Source organism: Arvicola amphibius, chromosome 9, assembly GCF_903992535.2.
Source record: "Arvicola amphibius chromosome 9, mArvAmp1.2, whole genome shotgun sequence".
Classification (NCBI taxonomy): Eukaryota; Metazoa; Chordata; class Mammalia; order Rodentia; family Cricetidae; genus Arvicola; species Arvicola amphibius.
The window spans coordinates 101226562-101245612 of record NC_052055.2 but is presented as its reverse complement, the minus strand read 5'-3'; the positions used below and the strand labels follow the sequence as shown (position 1 = coordinate 101245612).

Below are 19051 nucleotides of genomic sequence, written 5' to 3'. Positions count from 1 at the left end.
TTATGTATGCAGCAGATCTCATTATAGATGGTTGTGAGCCACCATGTGGTTGCTGGGAATTGAACTCAGGACCTTTGGAAGAACAGGCAGTGCTCTTAACCTCTGAGCCGTCTCTCCAGCCCCCATATAATCTAATAACAGCGATGCTGATGCCGATAGCTTATCAGTGCCGCTAACAAAGGACCAAGCAAAACCACTCATTTTCTTTCTGTCAGGTGCATCCGAAGGCACTTCTGTGAGACCCCAGAGTAGTCTCAGGTGAAAAGTACTCAGGTTGTGTTTTGACCTTGGTGACCTTCCAGAACCTGCATATTACCCAGGAAGCCCAGAAACAAGCCCCCAGGCTGCTGCTATGGGACCCCGGGGTGGGTAGGGCTGGAAGCAGGCTGGGCCAGTATTTCAACTTTTGTTATATGTTCTGTATGATTGGCTTTCTGCGTGAACATGTGGTGCTTTTTCACTTAAAGGGGAAATGCATAAGGGGGGATTTTGCAACCTGCTCCTGTGAACACGATGGTGATAGGTGTGGACCAGAGAGAATTTCTACTGTTGGCTTACAGAGCAGGAGTTGGTCCCCTATGACGGGCAGCTGGTGGAGGAAGGGGACGGAGAGCCCGACTGCCACGAAGGTAATGAAAGGGGTGGCCTAGTACGTAGTGTGGTCCAGGGTCATAAGGTGTGGAAAGAACAGATTTAAAAACCAGGTGCTTGCATTTGAAGGGTACCTGCCAAGGGGCTTGGTGTCCTGTAGTGAGAAGGAAGGGGTTGGCACACCTGGCACCTCAGAGCCTGACCAAGATGCTACAGTGGAGGTGAAGTTGTGGGGATGGGAGGAAGGCGGTGCTGCCCAGGAGCTGAGCAGTAACGGAGATGACGGTGACAGAGATGGTCACAGACGGCTTATGGCTTAGGGAAGATGATACGGGGACCCCAGACTGAGGACACAGAACGAGGAGCGTCACCACTAGGTGGCCGATGCCAAACCTTGCTCTCTGCCCATGTGGTGGGGAGGAGTCCCCAATTGACTTCATGCCAACTGTCATCCTGAGTCAGCTGAGAAAACTCAACCGTTTGACTGGCTCATCAGACAGAAAGAAGCAGAATTCATTTAGAAAGGGGGTTAGGTATCTCTCAGATGCCATCTCCATCTGAGGGGCCATTAGGCAGAGGCGGGCAGGAAGGTCTGGTTTAGAGAAGAGAGAATAGATATCTTCTTCCTGATTAGCAGCGGGAACCACCTCAGAAAACCTGGGCAGATGCGAATGCGAAGGGAGGTAGGTGACTGCGAGAAACAAAGCCGAGGCCCCAAGAAGCCTCCAGACAAGACACAGGGGCAGATGGGGACATGGTGTCCTTATCTTCTCTGTGGCTGGCTCCAAGGCACAAGGCTCCACTTGAGAGCTCTGTGATGATTACGGTATGTCTGGAAGCTTTCCCGTCGGAGACGGGGTTGGGAGAAAGGGTAATTAAAAGCTATGCCCTGCTAAAAGTTTAATGGAGAAAGAGCACGGCTCGGGTTGTGCATGAAAACACAGTTGCTCAAAGAGCAGAGAAGGTTTCTAGCCGTATAAATATGCGGTGCTTTTTCTGAGAGAGCAGGGAAATAGTTTCCATAATGAACAGAGAGACAGAAGTTAACAAGCTTTTTAGAAGAGACAGAAAGGTTGGATGGTGAGCAATCGGGATTAATTAATGTTTAATTTCAAACATTAAAATATACATTCAAAACTATTGCCCCGGCAAGAGACAGAAGCTGAAAAATCCTGGTTCATAGAGATGGTGGGAGCGGGAGGCAGCAGCGAGCAGGTACAATCTAACTAGCTTCTCCAGGTTCCGTTGCGGATGGAAGCTCTGCTTGCTGCGCTGTGGTGTTTTCTTGCTTTGCCCGGTGTAGTCTTTGCTATGACTTGCTACCTGCTGCAGGGTTCTGGGCACCTTAGGGAGTGGAAAGGACAGAAGGCAGGCAGGTATGGGTCCTTCAAAGAACAACTATGTTAGAGAGATGGCTCAGCAGAGATAAAGACGCTGGCTGCTTCTGCAGGGGACACAGGTGTGGTCCACTCACTCACACAGAGGCTCACTACTGCCTGCAATCCCAGTTCCAGGGAGTCTCTAGCCCTCTTCTGGTCTACTTTCATAGCATGCTGATGGTACATTTGGGCAAAACACTCACACGTAAAATAAATCTCATGTTTGCTTAGCACCCTCTTTACCCATTGAGTCGTCTACTGTAGCTCACCTAAGACACCCTACAGGATGCAAGGAGGATCGGAGACAGTGAACAGTAGCCACAGAGTGATAACTGGAAAGTTGTACAATCTGGATTTGCCTCAGGATTTGTTGAGTCGGAGTTTTGACTATGGCCCTAGTGACATGCCATGCAACCTATAGAAGTCGGTGTATGACATCTCAAGATTGGGCTGGCTTTGTCCAATTTGTCCTATGACAGAACACCAGAGGCTGAGTAGTTTGTGAAGATGAGAGACTTACTACGCTCACAGTTTAGAGACTGAGGCAGGTGGGGCCATCAGTTCTGCCCCTGGGCAGGGCCTCACGATTGATCACCACGGTGGGTGCATGTGTGAGCTGAAGGAGCGCATGGCGAGACAGGAATCCCGAAAGACTTTAGGGGCCAAGTGGCTTTTCTTCAAACTTGGGGAGCTATCCAGGGTCCCCCCAAACCCACACTAACCCCTTCCGAGGGCAACACTCTCAATGACTTAACATCAGCTTAAAGGGGCTCTGTCTCACGATCATCACGAGAATCCTGATTTCAGCATCTGGGCCTTTAACAGTAGCTGGTATTCAGTGACAGGCACCCCACACTGTTGCAGTTCGCAGCCCACGGGCTCTGAGGTGGTCACAGAGTGACCACCCCACATTCTCAACAGGTTTCCAGCACCTGTGAAACAGCAGCTTAACCGCTTGGTCTCCACCCTTATGGCACCAGAAACACCTCCCACCCACCCTGAGACGGCTCAGAGGACCGGCTTTCTCCGTGCTATCGAGAGGAAGCTCTGTGACTCAAGGGACCCCATGACAGGCAGCAGATAGCGCTAGACCCCTGCCCACTCTCAGTGCAGGAGCTGGTGTGTCTCAGGTGTGAGGTGATCACACCAGAGCATTTCCGTAGGCATCTGGTGCCTCTGCTAACACTTCTATCATTGCAATCCCGATGGGAGGAACCGCGGTGCACTAGTAGCTTCTTGTTGTCTTACTTTAAGTAACTGTGACCGAAATGCCGAGCAGAAACAACTCAGATGGAGAAAGTTGATTTTGGTCCCCTGGTTCAAAACATGGAGTGTGTCATTGCTTGGGCAGAGCGTCATGGCCACAGGAGCCGTGGAGGGTGGAGGAGGTAGGGGAGTGGGGGTGTCTGGCCTTTATTTCTTGGTGGACAGAAGCAGAGAATGGAGAAACACAGAAAGGGCCAGGGTGACATAGCGACTTAGCCTCTCCAGTGACCTACTTCCTCCAGCTGCACCTCCCCGGCCTTCCACCATCTCCCAGTGAGGCTACCACACGAGGCAGCTAGTGAGGGATTAATCCTTTTATTAGGTCAGAGACCTCATCATTTAACCGGCTGGAAATGAGATTACAGGATAGGCAGAGGAGTGCTTCGCTGATTCCCCCAGCGTTTCTTAATCCAATCAAGTTTGTATTACAGATGATCCCAGCCAGGAAATGAACCTGGAATCCCCCACATGAGAAGAGCGCTCTACCACTGAGCCACATACCCTTGGCTGCAGCTGGTCTGTTTTAGTCGGCACAGAAATGGAAGCAAATAGTGAAAACAACTCCCAAATCTGTTGATGCTGCTTGGTTACGGTATTTTAGACACTCAGCTGCGGTTTACCAATTTATATAAAAACATCAATATCAACAACAAAAATCAAAAAAGGGGCTAGAGAGATGGGTCAGCAGTTAAGAACACTTGCTGTTCTTCTAGAGGACCCTGGTTTAACTCCCAGCACCTCTTAGCAGCTCACAACTGTCCTGACTCCACCTCTAGGTGGGACCCAGCGCATCCTTCTGGCCTTCATTGGCACCAGGCTCACAGGTAGTGCACAGATACACATGCAGGCAGAACACCCTTACACAAAATAATAAAAATTTAAAAAGCAAATTCATTTTATTAGTGTGCAAATTCGCATTTGCTTTTAATAAATGGTAAATTGTATGCATACCAAAGAATTGTTTGAAAATAAATTCATCACTTACAGTCATTGAAAAAAGAATGGAATAAATAGAACTCAAAATTCAGCTCTCTCTGATCCTTTGGACACCTCGAGAGGCAAGAATATTCTCTAAGTCTTTGAAAGAGCACAGTCTGAATCAGTGACTGAGGATGTCCCAGAAGCTCCAAACCTGAAGAAACATCCCAGTTCCTGGCCTGTGGGTGGGAATGCTGCAGGAAACAGCTACAAGAAATAGATCTTTCTAGGCCTTGTTCAAATGGGGGATACTGGTGGAAGCACTGAGTATGCCTTTCAGCTATCAGCACACATGGTGCATGGTGACAGGGTGGTGCCTAGAACTTGAGACATGAGAGACAACAGGCACAGCCCTCAGTTGGGCTCCTGGTCCCATGACTGGGTGTCTCCGGGGCACTGACATTTGGGTCACCTCTCCACCAGGGTGCCACTTCTTTCTAGTTTCCTATGTTACGGCTGCTCGTTTTCCTTTCTGGTCATCCCCTGGTTCCAGCTCCAGGTTGGACATGTTTCTCAGGCCTGCTGCCCGGATACTCGTATCTCTTCACATGAAGCTCTGACACAGGCTTGGCTCCTCGTCCTCTCCCCCTTCTATGATAGGATTATCTCTATCCCAATGTCTCACATGAACTGTAGGTTTTATAGATCTTCTAGATCTTAATATAGAAGCCACACACAAAAAAACCCCATGGAAATAAGTTTCAATGAGTCTCCTTCTACACACCCCCAGCCAGAGGTGAGACATCGCTGGTCCCAGGCGAGTGGCCAGAGAGTCCGGGGGCAGATGAGAGGCTAAGATGAAAGGTTGAAACTCATATCCCAGAAAGATCTCTCTGTCCTTATACTACTCGCATGAGTCTTCCTATGTAGAGTCCCTTCTCTAGTCCTTAAAAGGGAACAGCAGCCTAAAAACTAGGCTGTGGGTCTCAGCTTGGGCCCTTCGGTGACACTGATGGATGCCCTGTTGGCATGACCAGTCAGCTGCTCTGGGTGGGGTAGAAGTGACCAATGGAGTCTTAACACACAAAACATTCAGACCTTTAAGTTAAGCTAGGTTCTGAAAGTCAAAGGCTCAGAGATACTGGTCTTTCTAATGAACTCTGAAGGCTGCCTGGGCTCGCGTTTCGCAGGCAAGTGTGAAGAAACTGTGAGTGGTCACGAGGCAACTGACATCACAGCCCTGATCCTGGCTACATAACGTTCATGTCATGTCTTTAGGACCTGACCCAGAGGAGAAAAGTACTCCCCAGTCCTCAGCAAGGACACAGTGTTCACATTTAACGGCCATTTCATCTTTGGCCCTGCCCAGGGGTCATCTTGGTTGGACTCTGCTACTGGCTACCTTGGTGCCTTTAAACACAAACCTAACTCTTCCGAGCCCCAGTCCCACCAACTGTAAAAGGATTGTAATAGCTTACATGACCCAGGAGGGTATCTTGGCACTCAAGTGGACTCCATACATGTGCAGCATGGCATACCTGGGAGAGGCCACACTTCACCTGCGTGCACACCACCATCAGTACGGTTACTTCACAGAGTCCTGGCACCAGGATGACGTGGACATAAGGCTCCATCCTCCGCAGGAAACGTGGCGTGGGTGGTACCCAGTCATCATTTCACACTTGGTGTTTACTATGCCAGATAGGAAATGATCACTTCTACCCTGGGCCAGAGGAGAAGAGCCAGGACACGGTGCTTTCCTCAGAGCCAAGGCAAAGGTAGCAGCCTTGCTTCTGGAACCTGGAGCAAAAGCTAGCATGCTAGAGTCTGCCTCCTCTGTGATCACAGGTCTGCCAGAAACTTGAATGTGAACGTCCTTTGCGGGGGGGGGGGGGGTCTCAGGCCAGGGTCTAATCAGCGCTCATGTTGGTATCAGGGGTCTGGGCAAGCACAGAAGGGCAGACTTGGGAATAGAGTCTCAAGGTGATTCACCCCCCCCCCCCCATATTAAGAAGATGGTTAATTTATTTGAAAAGTGAGGAGATGCATTGTGGAGCTCTGCGGGGTGGAAAGCAGCGACCGAGGCCAGCCTTGTTCAGTCCAGGGGACGCTGGAAGCAAGGCTCCCCAGGAAGGGGCAGATGCAACAGATTCCATGTTTTATACTTGATTAAAAAAATAAAACATTGAACACCAACTGGTCAGCTTGCAGAGAATAAGGGATCGGCCCTGAATGGGATGTCCATATAACACTCTTCCCAAGAGGCTCAGGGGTCTCCAAGGAAGAAAGGGTGGGATGCCCAAGTTCCTTGCCAGGATGGAGGAAACAGTGTTTACCAAATACAACAAGGCCATGGCACATAGGAAGTCACAGCTGTTGTGACAGTACACACAAGGCCAGCAGGAGCTCCAGGCAGATAAAATTCCAGGGCGGGGTAGGAGTGGGGGGTAGGTGGAGGGTGGGGGTGGGGGTAGGTGGGCACGAAATCCCACCCCTAACTGCAGAGAAAGAGACAGAGACAGTTGGCTTCTTTAATGACGTAACTGCTAGGAGGCTGAACACAGTTTAGAGCAGACCCTGTTCCCAAGACTAACTGGACAACAGAAACTGGACTCCACGTGCCAAGGAAAAGTAAAGAAGGAATCTCAGTGTCTGGTGGGAAGGGATGGGAAGAGTTGGGGAAGTCAAGTGACTATGTTCAAGATATGTTGTATGAAAATGCTGTTTAAATAACATTGTACCAAAAAGAACTGTAATAATCAGAACAGGGAAGGAAACTGTGACATTACAGAGCTAAGAGGGCACGCACCTACGAAAATGTGCTACATCCTAGTTTCTAAATATGGCCCAATACTGTCTCCCAGCTCATTCACGTCCTTACAGAAGTGCTCCCTTAGCTAGTGTGCCTCTGAGGTAGAGCACAGGGGAAACACAGTCATGTGACAGACCCTGGGCCCACAGTAGCCACACATCTGCTTAGGAACATGGGTGTCACGACACGGGCTGGAGTTCTGATCTGGTGCGGCTGGGACTCCAGCCAGCAGGAGGAATGGGTTACCCAACATTGGGCTCTATGCCCATAGAGGACCCCTGGCCTGGTCCTGACCACTACACCCCTTCAGGCCTCTTGGTTGAAGTCTAGACACTTCAGAGTGGTGAAGAACCTCAGAGCTGCACTCTCTCCACAGTCTAACCTACAGTGAGGTGACAGGTTAGGGGTTAGGTGACAGGTTGGGGCCATGGAATAGCAAAGGATTGGAACAGATTTCAATGGTACCTCCAATGAGATTTTTGGGGACAGAGTAGACCTGCATGGTGTAGACCCGCGTGGTGAGCTTCCAGGAACGACTGGCCTGAGTTCACATATTTCACTGTCTTACCATCAGCTTTCTGCATCCCCAGCCTCTCTCGTACGCCCTGCATTTCCAGTAAGCGAACGCAGGAGGGCAACACAGAAGTACTCCTAACAGACTTTCCTGGAAGTATTTCCACAGAAATATTGGAAACATGTATAATTGAAGGCATGCAGTCATCCAAATAATAGATGGGAATTCTGCAAGGAGAGATGACAAGAATTCAGTGGAGTTTTACTGAAAACAGTGGGTTCTAGATATTGAATACAATCAAACTGAACAGCAGGGCCACCAAGACCAACAAGACAGCATTTTACACTGATGGTGTGGCTAAAAGCTAAGAGGATTGATCTTAACCTAAGGCATAACCAGGAATTGAGGTAGAAGGCTCTGACTGTCCTGGAACTTACTGTGTGCACCAAGCCATGGGATTAAAGGCCTGCACCATTAAGCCTGGTGCAGTAGAAGGATTTTATTGCAAGGGCACATACTTTAGACAGCCAATGGTTCCAATTCCAAACAATATGGGGGAGGGGAGGAGAAGCAAGAGGGGAAGGGGGAAGAGAACAGAAAGGGGGAGGGGTAGAGAGAGAAATTAGAACTATCTCAATGGGAGTAAGCAAATACCTTAACAAGGCCATTAGACCACAAACATTTCAACTGCTTTCTCTAAAGCTGCCTGCCTTAAGCCGGGCAGCTCAGCTTCCACTAAGGTGGAGTCCTTGGTGGTCTTCTCCTCCCAATGGTGGGTGACACACTCAGCAACCACTTCTAGTTCCCCCAAAGTGCAGGGTCATTCAGAACCTCATCTTTTCAGGCACCCAGTGGAGGCCTGTGGAGAATGCAAGCACCCACATAGTATAGCAGACCCTTACTTCTGAGTCTGGGATGTAAGCCCAGATTAACCCGAAGGCCCAGCATTTTGTGTTAAACTCGATTTAAGAATTTTCTGAAGGGTCTGATGCCGTTTTTATGTAAGGGTCACCTAGTTCCACTACTTGGGTCACCTAGTAACACTTTCACATCTGCGTGATCCAGTTCCCTGCCTTTTTGGGGCATCACGTACCTCCCTAGTACCCAGAGTCTCAGCTTCAGAATATGCCACAATTGTCAAAGTCTTCCACACATGTCAACCCTCTTGGTCTTCACTTTGGCCTGTGAGACACTGTGCCAGCACCCAAGGGCATCCAGAATACCTTTGGGGTGTCAATGTCCAGCCTTTTGTTGGCAAAGAAGATTTGCATAATTCAGACAATTTAAGTTGAAGGAAAAAACAAAACCAAATCTCACAAGGCCCTTTCTGGCCTTCACCACATTAATAATTAATTTCTAAAACTTTTATATTTTGGTAAGAACACTTCCCATGAGATCTGCTCACTGAGGATTTTTTTTTTCTCTTTTTGCTGGAGATGGAGGTCAGACCCCTCTGTATACTTAGGCAGCCATATTCTCAACAGCTCCTAGCAGAGCTCCCTATGTACTGGGTGCCACGTGACACAGTGGCTCTCCAGGACGCACATTTAAGTGAGCGCCCAGTTTCATTTAAACAAGATGAACACACTTGGAAAAGCTAAATTTTACCCCACAAGCTTTTCTTTTTTTTCCATTATTGAATTTTCATCTATTTGTCAATAAAATCCCTTCAAGTTTTTCTTATAGGTCTATTATGGCTCTTAAAGAAAAAGAGCGGAGTTGACAAAATGAGGAACTGCCCAAGCCAATCACTACCAACATCATTCAAGGTGAGCCAGGCCCTGGTCCTACACGCCAGTGTTTAACCAGTGTGACAATCCCTCAGGAGATTTCACAGTGGAGGTACAGAAACGTTCTATAGGCAAAACACCCACACATACATAATAAAAACAAGTAAATTTTAAAAAAGATTCTTTTGGAATGTAATTGAAAATTGCACACATGCAAGACAATGCATCTTGACCATTTCTGCCTCCCCTGGATTCTTTGGTTCTCCCAAGGTCACTTCCCCATCACCCCTCCCTCCCAATTTAATACCCTCTCATTAATTATTATAAACCCCACGGAATCCAGTTTGTACCGCCCACATGTACACTATCATGTAGTCAGGTGTGACAAGCTCCTGTGTGTTTTTAAACAGAGGGAAACAGCTTCCGAGCAGGAAAGCAGCAGCAGGTGCGTTTATTTAGTACGTGTTGGGGAAAGAACGGACTCAGTGCGTGGGCCAGCATTCCTGAGGCTGGCAGTGACAAACTGAAGCTGTTATTTCCCTTGGTACTTACTGTTGGTGCCCGGCATGCCAGGCATTGCCAGGCATGCTTTTTGGTTCTGAAGGATGAGGTGAATTTTCTCCTTATCTCGGTGTGCTTCTCAAGGGAGTCTGATTCCAGGAAAAACAGTACACACTCAATGCAGGGCCACCAAGGTGTCTGTGAGAAAGGGCTCATGTGGCACAGCCCCGATGTCAACCAAGGAGTGAGTGGCCCTGGACCCTAGTCAGGCACCCCAAACTATTGCCCTTTTCTGACATTTCGCGTCTGACCGATCCTTAGCTGGCAACTGCTCTTAATATCTCTTTAAGAAGTCACCACTGTGGGGTCACATGTGGTTGTTATTATTACACTAAAGCGATTAGTGAAGGATAGGAATTAAAAGAAGCCAAGCTGTCAGAATCCAGATGCTCATAGGTCCACACGCTTCTGAGGCTGCCTGCTCTGCTGTGAGTCACCAGCCCGGACCAGAGGGAATGTGGCATCCTTCCAAGTCCAAGTAACAGATGGATCATCCACACGGCTCCTGCCTCCCAGAGGACCAGAGGCACGAACTCTGGCTGTAGAACTGTCTTAGCAAAGGAGAGCGGGAGGGAGTTTAGGAAGCTCTTCATGCAGAGGACAACAGGATGAGTTCTCTAAGGGCTGTTCATTAGCCATCCTCCCCCTTGGCCGTTCTAGACATCACTAGGTCTCTGTGCTGGGTTTCCTCTGCGCATGGCACTGACAGAATCGCACCATATCTCAGCCAACTGCCTGTCCTCTTCTGGGATCCATGGTCAGGGCCAGCCCTGTCTAGACTAGCTTATACAGCGCTGGGCTTAGAGTATGAGCTAGGCTTGCTCCAAGAAGGTGCTACGTGATGGATAAATGATGAACGGATGGGCAAAGTGCAGCCACACTTACGGAGGGCAGTGTCCCTTCTGGGTTACAGCAAGGAAAAGGGTGAAGTCTGAGAACCACACTGGAGAACACACCATGATTAGTGACCATGAGTCTTTAAAACAGGATGCTGCTCTCTTATGTATTAACTGTCACCTGAATCGTCTGGGGAAAAAAAAAATCTCTTTTGAGTATCCATCTTTATTAGATCGGTCTGTGGGCATGTTGGTAAGAGATTATCTTGATGACTAGTTGATATAAGAGGTCCAGTCTACTCTGGGTAGCACTATCCCTGGGCAGGTTGTCCTGGTAACTGTTAGCAATCAGTTCCCGCCCTGATTTTCCACAATGAGAGGCTGTAACTGGAAGATGACAAACGTTACCTGTGAGCTGCTTTTGGTGAGTATCAGCCACAGGACGGTGGCTGGAATGGGTGTGAGCCAGGGAGCCTGGCAGCGTGTGCTCAGGCTATGTCTTTACACTGCAGATCTTGTACCTGCTTCCCACCCCGTCTCTCTTGCCAGGGAAAGGAGCCCCCTCCTACAGCCACACCTTGCCTTGTAGTGACAAGACCTCTAGATCTTTTGATGAAGAATGCCCTCAGCCTGTTTGGCGTGGCCCTGCCACCAAGAGGAGACAGGGCACACCTTTATAGTCAAAACTGTACATTTTGCTCGACTAATCACAACAACCCCATGCTTATCTTTGGCCAAGATGGGCTCCGCTATAACCTCTCATATATAATCCTCCGCTATCAAAGTAGTCCACACTGAACAACCTCAGACAGCCGGATAATGCATATCTGCTCATGGGCCCACTGTATCCCATGCACATCCTGGAACATGCTTTGAGCACCCTACGTGTCTAGGTGCAGACCCAGAACAGAAGCGTTAACCGAAGTGACCTGATACTGGAAACTGACTCTAAGCATCACACATAGGGTGCTGAAGGCAGCTGGCCTGGCCTTCTCAAGTGTGAAGGGAATGCAGGCTTCCGGCTTCATATAGGTGTGGCCTTTGTAAAGGTGTGGCCTTCAGCTGGTTTATTGGTCAGCAGCATCCTGGCCAGGCATTTCTGTATCTGCAACATCAGTGCCATTGGCCTGCATAGAATGTGTGGATTTACCTTTCATCGGAGCAAAGCTCACAGAGCTATCCCTGTGATGCGATCGAACTATTCTGGTCCAACTCTCACTGACAGCCCGCTGAGTGGTCATTCATGGAGGAAATACTATTGTTTTTAGGCAGCCTAAGCTCTGTGTTTTGGTGAAGGAAGACCATTCGAATTGTACACAGGACTGCTCACTGCCAGGCCCTCTGGGAAAGCGTCAGTGGCAGATCCACTCGGAAAAGATGCTTAGGTTGCGACATTGTGAAACTGGTTCCTATCCCAAAACAAAGGAGTAAGTAGCCTCAGAGGACCCAGCCTCATGGTAAGCATCCGGAACTCAGAGTACACCAGCCCTGTGATTGATAAAGTTGGTTCTAGGCCCTGCATCTTGGTCAATTCCTATCTGCCAGAAATATCCTGGAATGGTGTCCTGAGAAGAAAGAGCTCTCTCTCATTTCTCTCTCTCTCTCACTCTCTCTCCTTCTCTTTTTCTATCTCCCTTCCCCCTTCTCTCTCTGCCCACCTCCTTATATGTATGTGTGTGTGTGTGTGTGTGTGTGTGTGTGTGTTGTAGAATGTTGCTGCTGCTGCTGCCTCTGCCTGAATTCCTGGGGTAGAGAACAGGCATGACAAGGGCCAAAAGATGCAGAGCTAAATGCTTGTCCCAGAAGAGGCTTGAAGTTGACCTCTTTCCCTAGCAACAGCACATTGGCTTCCTAGACCTAGGCCCTGGCATCCCTCTGAAAATACCTTGAACATGACACACTTCTGGTGGGTCTAAGACGCCACTGTTAACTGAGAAGGAAATTCCCATAACAGTCATTGGGGATTATGAAACTCCACCAGGAGACCCTGCCGTGAATTCTGTTTGTGCTGTTCTGTCAGGTAATCGTGTACCTTCTGCTTTCCAGGGACAGGAAACCTACTTCCTGGTCCCTTTGGGATCCAGTGGGGCCGGGCATAGCTTTGATCAACAGACTGTGGGATATGTGTGAGCCAGTAAGATATGTGTCACTTCTGGGCTATAGCATCGCCTGCTTGAGGGAAATCCTCCATTGCACCTGCATCCATACCCTCTAGTGGTGTTGGTAGCCTATGAGTGAGCCTGCATCCTGGAAGAAGGTGAAGGGACTGGCCATTCTAGCCACAGTGCGCGAGAGGTTTGTTTGCGTGAAAAAGACACTGGTACTTCAGGTCCTTGTGCCTTAATTTGTCATGTTTCCCTGAGTTGTACAAGATGTCTGTATTAGAAGGAGAAGTGAAGGAAGGGACAGAGCAAAGCAGAGATACTGTTTCATGTATCGGTTCTAGAACAGATACTCAAATCATGCTTATCCTTTTTCTCTGGCTCTAAAATCTGTATATTCACGAAGATATTTTACACTGTCTTTTTTTTTAAATGAAAAGTAGAGAAGATGGATTAGTCTGTTATGCAAACCTGAGAAACTGAGTTGGATCCCCAGCAACCATATAAAAAAACTAAGCATGGCTATGCCTCCTTGCTCAGTTTTATGTAATAACCCCGCCTGCCTGTTCAACTGTAGAATAAACACCCTGAACTTCCGGTGCTGTGGCTTCTCCATCCGAGAGAACTCTCCGTAACTCCCCATCCCTGCCTCTCTGTGTTCCTGTGTCTTAGTCACTGCTCTGTTGCTGTGAAGGGACCCCAGGGCCGAGGCAACGCTTAGGAAAGAAAGCATTTGATTAGGAGCTTGCTTGCAGATGGCACATGCGGCGCTGGGCCAGTAGCTCAGAGATACATCCTGGTCCGTAGACAGGAAGAGCTGACAGCACGCCTGGCTTGGGCTTTTGAAACCTCCGAGTCACCAGTGACACACACCTCTTCCAAGACCACACCTCCTCATCCTACTCCTTCCAAATAGCGCCACTCCCTGGTGACTAAGCATTCAAATAGATGAGCCTACGGGGACCATACCACATGCCTGTCATTTCTTTCTCTGGTCACCCATAGTCGGGCTTCCAGGACCCAAGCTGTGAAAGGACAAGGCACTCATGAGCCTCCGAGGACTTTCCATGTAAAGTAAATGATTTGCTGTATCCGGCCTCTTACGCACACCACCTACCAGGCCCCCACTGATTCTGGAGGTATCACATTCTCTCCCCGGGTGTATTATTCTAATCTGTTTATCAACTGGGCTCAGCTCTGCTGGTTCTGAGTAAGGCTTTGAACAGAAGGCTGTAGATGCTTGGCTACATGGGTCACACATGGCAGTGGGTCAAGGGCGCTTGAAGGTCAGTGAAGAGGGGATGCCATTTGCAGCCTTGGGTGTAGCTGGCCTTTGTGATCCTGGAGCAAGACCTATCATTCCTTTTCAAATAACTGTTCTCTAAAGAAGTGCATCTTGGGAGCTGGCGAGATGGTTCAACAGTTAAGAGCGTTTGCTCTTGCAGGGGACCTGGGTTTGATGCTTGGCACCCACATGGCAGTTTACAGCCCTCTCTTACACCAGTTGCAGACACCTGACACTGTCGTTTGAACTCAGAGGGCACCAAGCACACGTGTGCATGTGAGCAAAATGCTCATAAGAACATTTTAAAAATTCACAAAGCCCTAGATTCTGTCTTTTTACTACTAGGCCTTAGTAGGGTCAGCATATTTATAAGCCACCAAGATACCATGTAGCTTAGCTGTCCAACCTCAAATGACAGCAGTATAGCCAAGACTGGCCTAAGGAGACATGAGTAGGTTACATGGGGCAGGCGAGACTTGTGGTTCCTTGGTACCTCTCCTCATCCCCACCCCAGAGGCCCTGGACTGGGTGTGTTCCAAGAATCGCGTGACAAAGGGAAGCTGTAGGCCTGGTTTACATGTTTCTGCATGGCGTGCAGACACTGCTACCCAGCGGACAGCTTCAGTACTGCATCCTCCCTTGCAGACATCTCTGAGGGCAGTAGGCGGGGAACCATTTCAGTGGGCAGTGTCCCTGGATATGTGTTTTCCTTGGAGGGTAAAAGGTCAGATGTGTGACTGAGTAGCAATTCGCACCCATGCTCAATGACTTAGCGAAGTAATTAGGCTATTGGAAGGAAATTTGGAAAAGTTGTGTGAGTAGCCCACTCAGAATAAAAAAAAATATATATGTATGTATCTGTTTTCCAAGATCACTAAAGGATGACCTCAGCCAAGAACATCAGTAATGAAGTGGACAGGATAACCTAGTCTGTGTGGGTACTAGGCAGCTTCTTTTCTAGTCATCTATCCTTGACTAATATGTTCAAGGGGGATGGTGGGTATGCGTTAGCTAAAGACCATGGAATTGTATTCACCAAGGTCAACCTAGCTATATTCAGTGTAGGCTTCAAGCAGCAGAGGCTAGCACAGAGCACCTAATGAGGTAGAATTTCCTGGGGTAACCAGTCAGGGACCAGCAGGTTGATTACAATGGCAGCAAGGAAATGGAGATGGTGCCCACCATTACTCTTAGTGACTCGCTAGCAAAGCTGACTTTCCTATGCTTGAGATGATGCGGTCTAGTAGTCCTGCAATTCCTCTGAGGAACAAGGGCCACTCCACCAAACTTCCAGTTCAGAATGCTTCAGCCATTTTGGGCTCCCTGTGACTTTGAGTCACTGGAGAAGGAATTTTGATCCCATGGAGACACAGTAGAGGATGATCAGAGCATGTCTGGAACATGAGAGACACCTGAGACCACTTGGTAATACCAGGCTCTGTGGTTTGGGTTGGGGGCAGGGGACAACAAGCAGTACTACAAGTGGCAGAGCCTTCAGGAAGGAAGGTATGGGTTTACGCTAACCAAGCAAGGATGCACAAACCAACCAAAGTACTTCCTATGTGCAAAAGGGACATAGGATGGGCACTAGAAGGATGAAGGTGACTGTATGGCACTGCTGGGACCATGTGGCCATATTTCTGCTTCCCCCACTTTGTTATGATAGAATATAAGATGTCAGCATTTGACTATGTTGGCTTTTACATCATAAGGTTTAAGGTACAGATTACTAAGGGTGCATCTTCCAAAGACGGCCTCCTCCTTTAGGGTGAGTGTGTTTTGGTTGCTCTCAAGATATCAGCTGCACCATGTCAAGCTGAGCCCAATTTGTTTGAGGACTGCCTGTGGCTTAGAGCAATGTCCAATTGGTAGCAGAGAGAGAAGAATGATTAATTCCATGTGTCAGCTTGGGCAGGCTGTGACACATAGTAGTTTGGTCAAATGCTAGTCCAGGTGTTGCTGTGAAGGCAAGTCATAGGCTGAAATCAAGTAATTTTTAAAAAACTGATTTAATCTCCCTTAGAAGATGACTTCAAATATGTATCTTGAAAATACAGTGGCCCTCGCCCAATCAGTCGAAGGCCTTAAGAACAATCTAGGTTTTCGAAGGTCAAAGAATTTTTGCCTCAAATTGAACAACAAATCCTGCCTCAGTTTCCTGTTTGTTTGTTGCCCCGTCTTATGGATTTCAAACCTACCTCACAGATTTTTAACTTTCTAGTAGTTATATGCACTAATTCCTTAAAATAAAGAAGTTAGCAGTATCATCAATCAGTCTATCCATCCATCTCCACAGATTCGGTTTCTCTGGGATTCTTGACTGACAGAAGCAAGTCACTTTCTTTATAGTATTTGCATGAGCAATAAAAGACACCCCCACTTTAGACACTGAGGTGTGGGCCTGGTTAACTGATGTTAAAGTGAAAGAGATGGCAAGGGAGCACAGCTACTTCTGCCAGTGTTACAGAGACATCCGAAAGTGATGCCACTTTAGGTTTACAGACGGCATCTGGATGACACTTGCATATCAAAAAGCATGGGAAATCCCTCATATGTGGACTGGGAAACGATTTAGCTTTGTGTTATGGATGGACCACAGTTTCAGTTTTATAGAATTATGGACTGTTGGAACTGGAAAGAAACTGCAGAGTCTTTGCACCATACCCCACATTGTCCTCAATAACCCTGAAGCTGAGAGATACGGGAGACTTGCCTGGGCTCAGAGGGCGGAGCTGACATGAGGACTCTCGACTCCTGCCCCCTGTGTTACAGAGATGTTCAGGATGACGGCTCTTCTCCTGGAGTTCGCTGAGCCAAAAGCTCACGCCCACCTAGCCTCACACAGCCCAGGATACCGCCTGCTGATTCTCGGGACAAGAGCAACAAGGTGGAAGGGAGCAGAATAAACCACGGAGTTGGTTTTCCAACGCTCATGGACTTAAAACACGGCATCCCTGTTTTACATCACAGAGGGGATGCTCTTCTGGTTTTTACCAGCAGAGGACAGTCTCTTGCTACCCAGTCCAGGGTGAAAGAGGCAGCTGAGAGTGTCACCCACGGAGAAGGGTTCGGATTGTTGTGGGGGTAGACCTCGGTTCCAGAGGGGGAGGGGTCTGAATAATGGGACCTGAAAATTAGGGTTGGGGAAGTGCTGAAGGGGACTGTCTTTCACCTTAAACATGTGTGACCAACACCCTAGAACCCAGAGTTTGAATTCATACAGAAATGTCCTAAAGTAGCTACAGAATATGGGAAAATCAAGACGACTGCCAAAGACACTGTGCAAACAACCTCAGCCGGCCCAGCCGCAAGGCTAGATCACGCCGGAATATCTCTGGATAGTACATTTGATCATATGCAATTATAAGGCAGCCGACCTTTCAATTTTATTTTACTTAAATCTATAGCCACTAGAAGATTCTTCATTAGTTTTGTGGCTTCAATTTCAGCTGGAGAGCACTGATGTATAAAAGTGGAGTCTGATCCTGGCTGCTCATCGCCTAGCTGCTGGCCACCAGGACCAGCTCATCGACGCAAATCCTTTATCAAAGAAGACAGCTGAAAATGTCATCCATATACACTAGCTGGTTGGCATCCTCCCTTTATTTTTTTTTCCCCAAGAAACAAGTCCTTCCCATATGGCTGAACAGGTTGCAAACTGCGCACGGATGACACATCCAAGGGACAGGGTGCTGTTCATACCACAGATTTGTTTAGCTTTCACTGTCTTAGCCTGGCACATGGCAGGAAGAACCTTGTTCTAACAAGATGGGCATATGACAATGAGCTTCTAATAGGAGGGACCGCAGCGTATGGATGAGGGAGATGCCACTTTCTGATTCACGCAAAAACTGTCGCGGGGTTGTTGGCCCTGGCAGAACCTTGAGGCTTGCCCGCGTCTGCTCTAATGAAATGCCTTCCTGGTTTGGCCTTTGGCCCTGCCAGAGGCCTGGTGTCTACGATAGAAGGGCTTCAGTGAACATCCTGAAGCCTCAGTCATCCAAAGCACCACTGGTAACTGTGTGAGAGGAACCCAGTAACCAGCCAGCTCCGGGCTCAGGGTTGGCCCAGGATGGCCCACTTACCTTTTCACTTTTCTTGTCGTCTGGCTTGTACCCTGTGTTGATGGGGCTGGGTATGGAGAGGCCAGCGATGGGCGTCCCTCCAACCTCCCCGCCGAGGTTGGCAGCACTGACGTTAGGAGGTGTAATGGCCGATGCTGCTGATGTAAAAGGAATGGCTGGCCGGGAACACATCTGCGTGGCGGGTTGCTGGCTGTGCTGCGGGGACACCATGGAGCGGGGGCGGAGGCTGGTGGTGGGCAGGCGGGATGGAGAAGTCTGAGTGCGCAGGGGCGACACGGTGGCAGTCGGTCGATCCAGGGCCTGGGCTGAAGGATGGGTAGCTGGAGAGACGGTGAATTGGAAGGTTAGTGTGCACTTGGCTATGTGATTTCAGGGCATTCTCCTCTCAGGCTGACCTTTGACCTCTGAGGGTTCTGAATGCTCCAGGCTTGCCTACCATTGCCAGAGGAGAAACTGAGGCCAAACAACCCTGAAGTTGCGTTCTTTACTCTGGGTCAGGATAGTCTTTATACCAAGTGCCTATGACATGCCAGACCATATTAATCTAGTATCTTATTATGTTTTTATCATAATTTTTATATCATTTTTAAAAATGTTTTTCAAGACAGGGTTTCTCTGTAGCTTTGGAGCCTGTCCTGGAACTAGCTCTGTAGACCAGGCTGGCCTCAAACTTACAGAGATCCACCTGCCTCTGCCTACCAAGCACTGGCATGAAAGGTGTGTGCCGCCATCGCCTGACATGATATTTAATTTTTACCAACAAAATTTGTACTATCCTGGCTTCAGAAATATGAGACAAATATACAATGCAAACAATATCCTCAGGTTCTAAATACGCCACGAGTATAAAATACACTTGGCAATCTTAACAGTGTCTGCGGTGGGAGGCTTCTCCCACACCACACTCTAGTCTAGACCTTTGGCTATAAGCTGGTCCTTCCTGACATCTGCCATGGTGTCTTAAGGCTATAG

At 48.5% G+C, this 19051-nt stretch overlaps 1 protein-coding gene across 1 annotated transcript in view; it reads right to left on the bottom strand.

Annotated features, from left to right (window-relative positions):
* Positions 1-19051, bottom strand: part of Sh3rf3 (SH3 domain containing ring finger 3) — a 258560-nt gene that overhangs the window by 9471 nt on the left and 230038 nt on the right. Inside the window, exon 8 of the mRNA XM_038343904.1 lies at positions 18080-18399. Within this exon, the coding sequence (XP_038199832.1) occupies positions 18080-18399 (320 nt within the window). The remainder of the gene's footprint in view (positions 1-18079; positions 18400-19051) is intronic.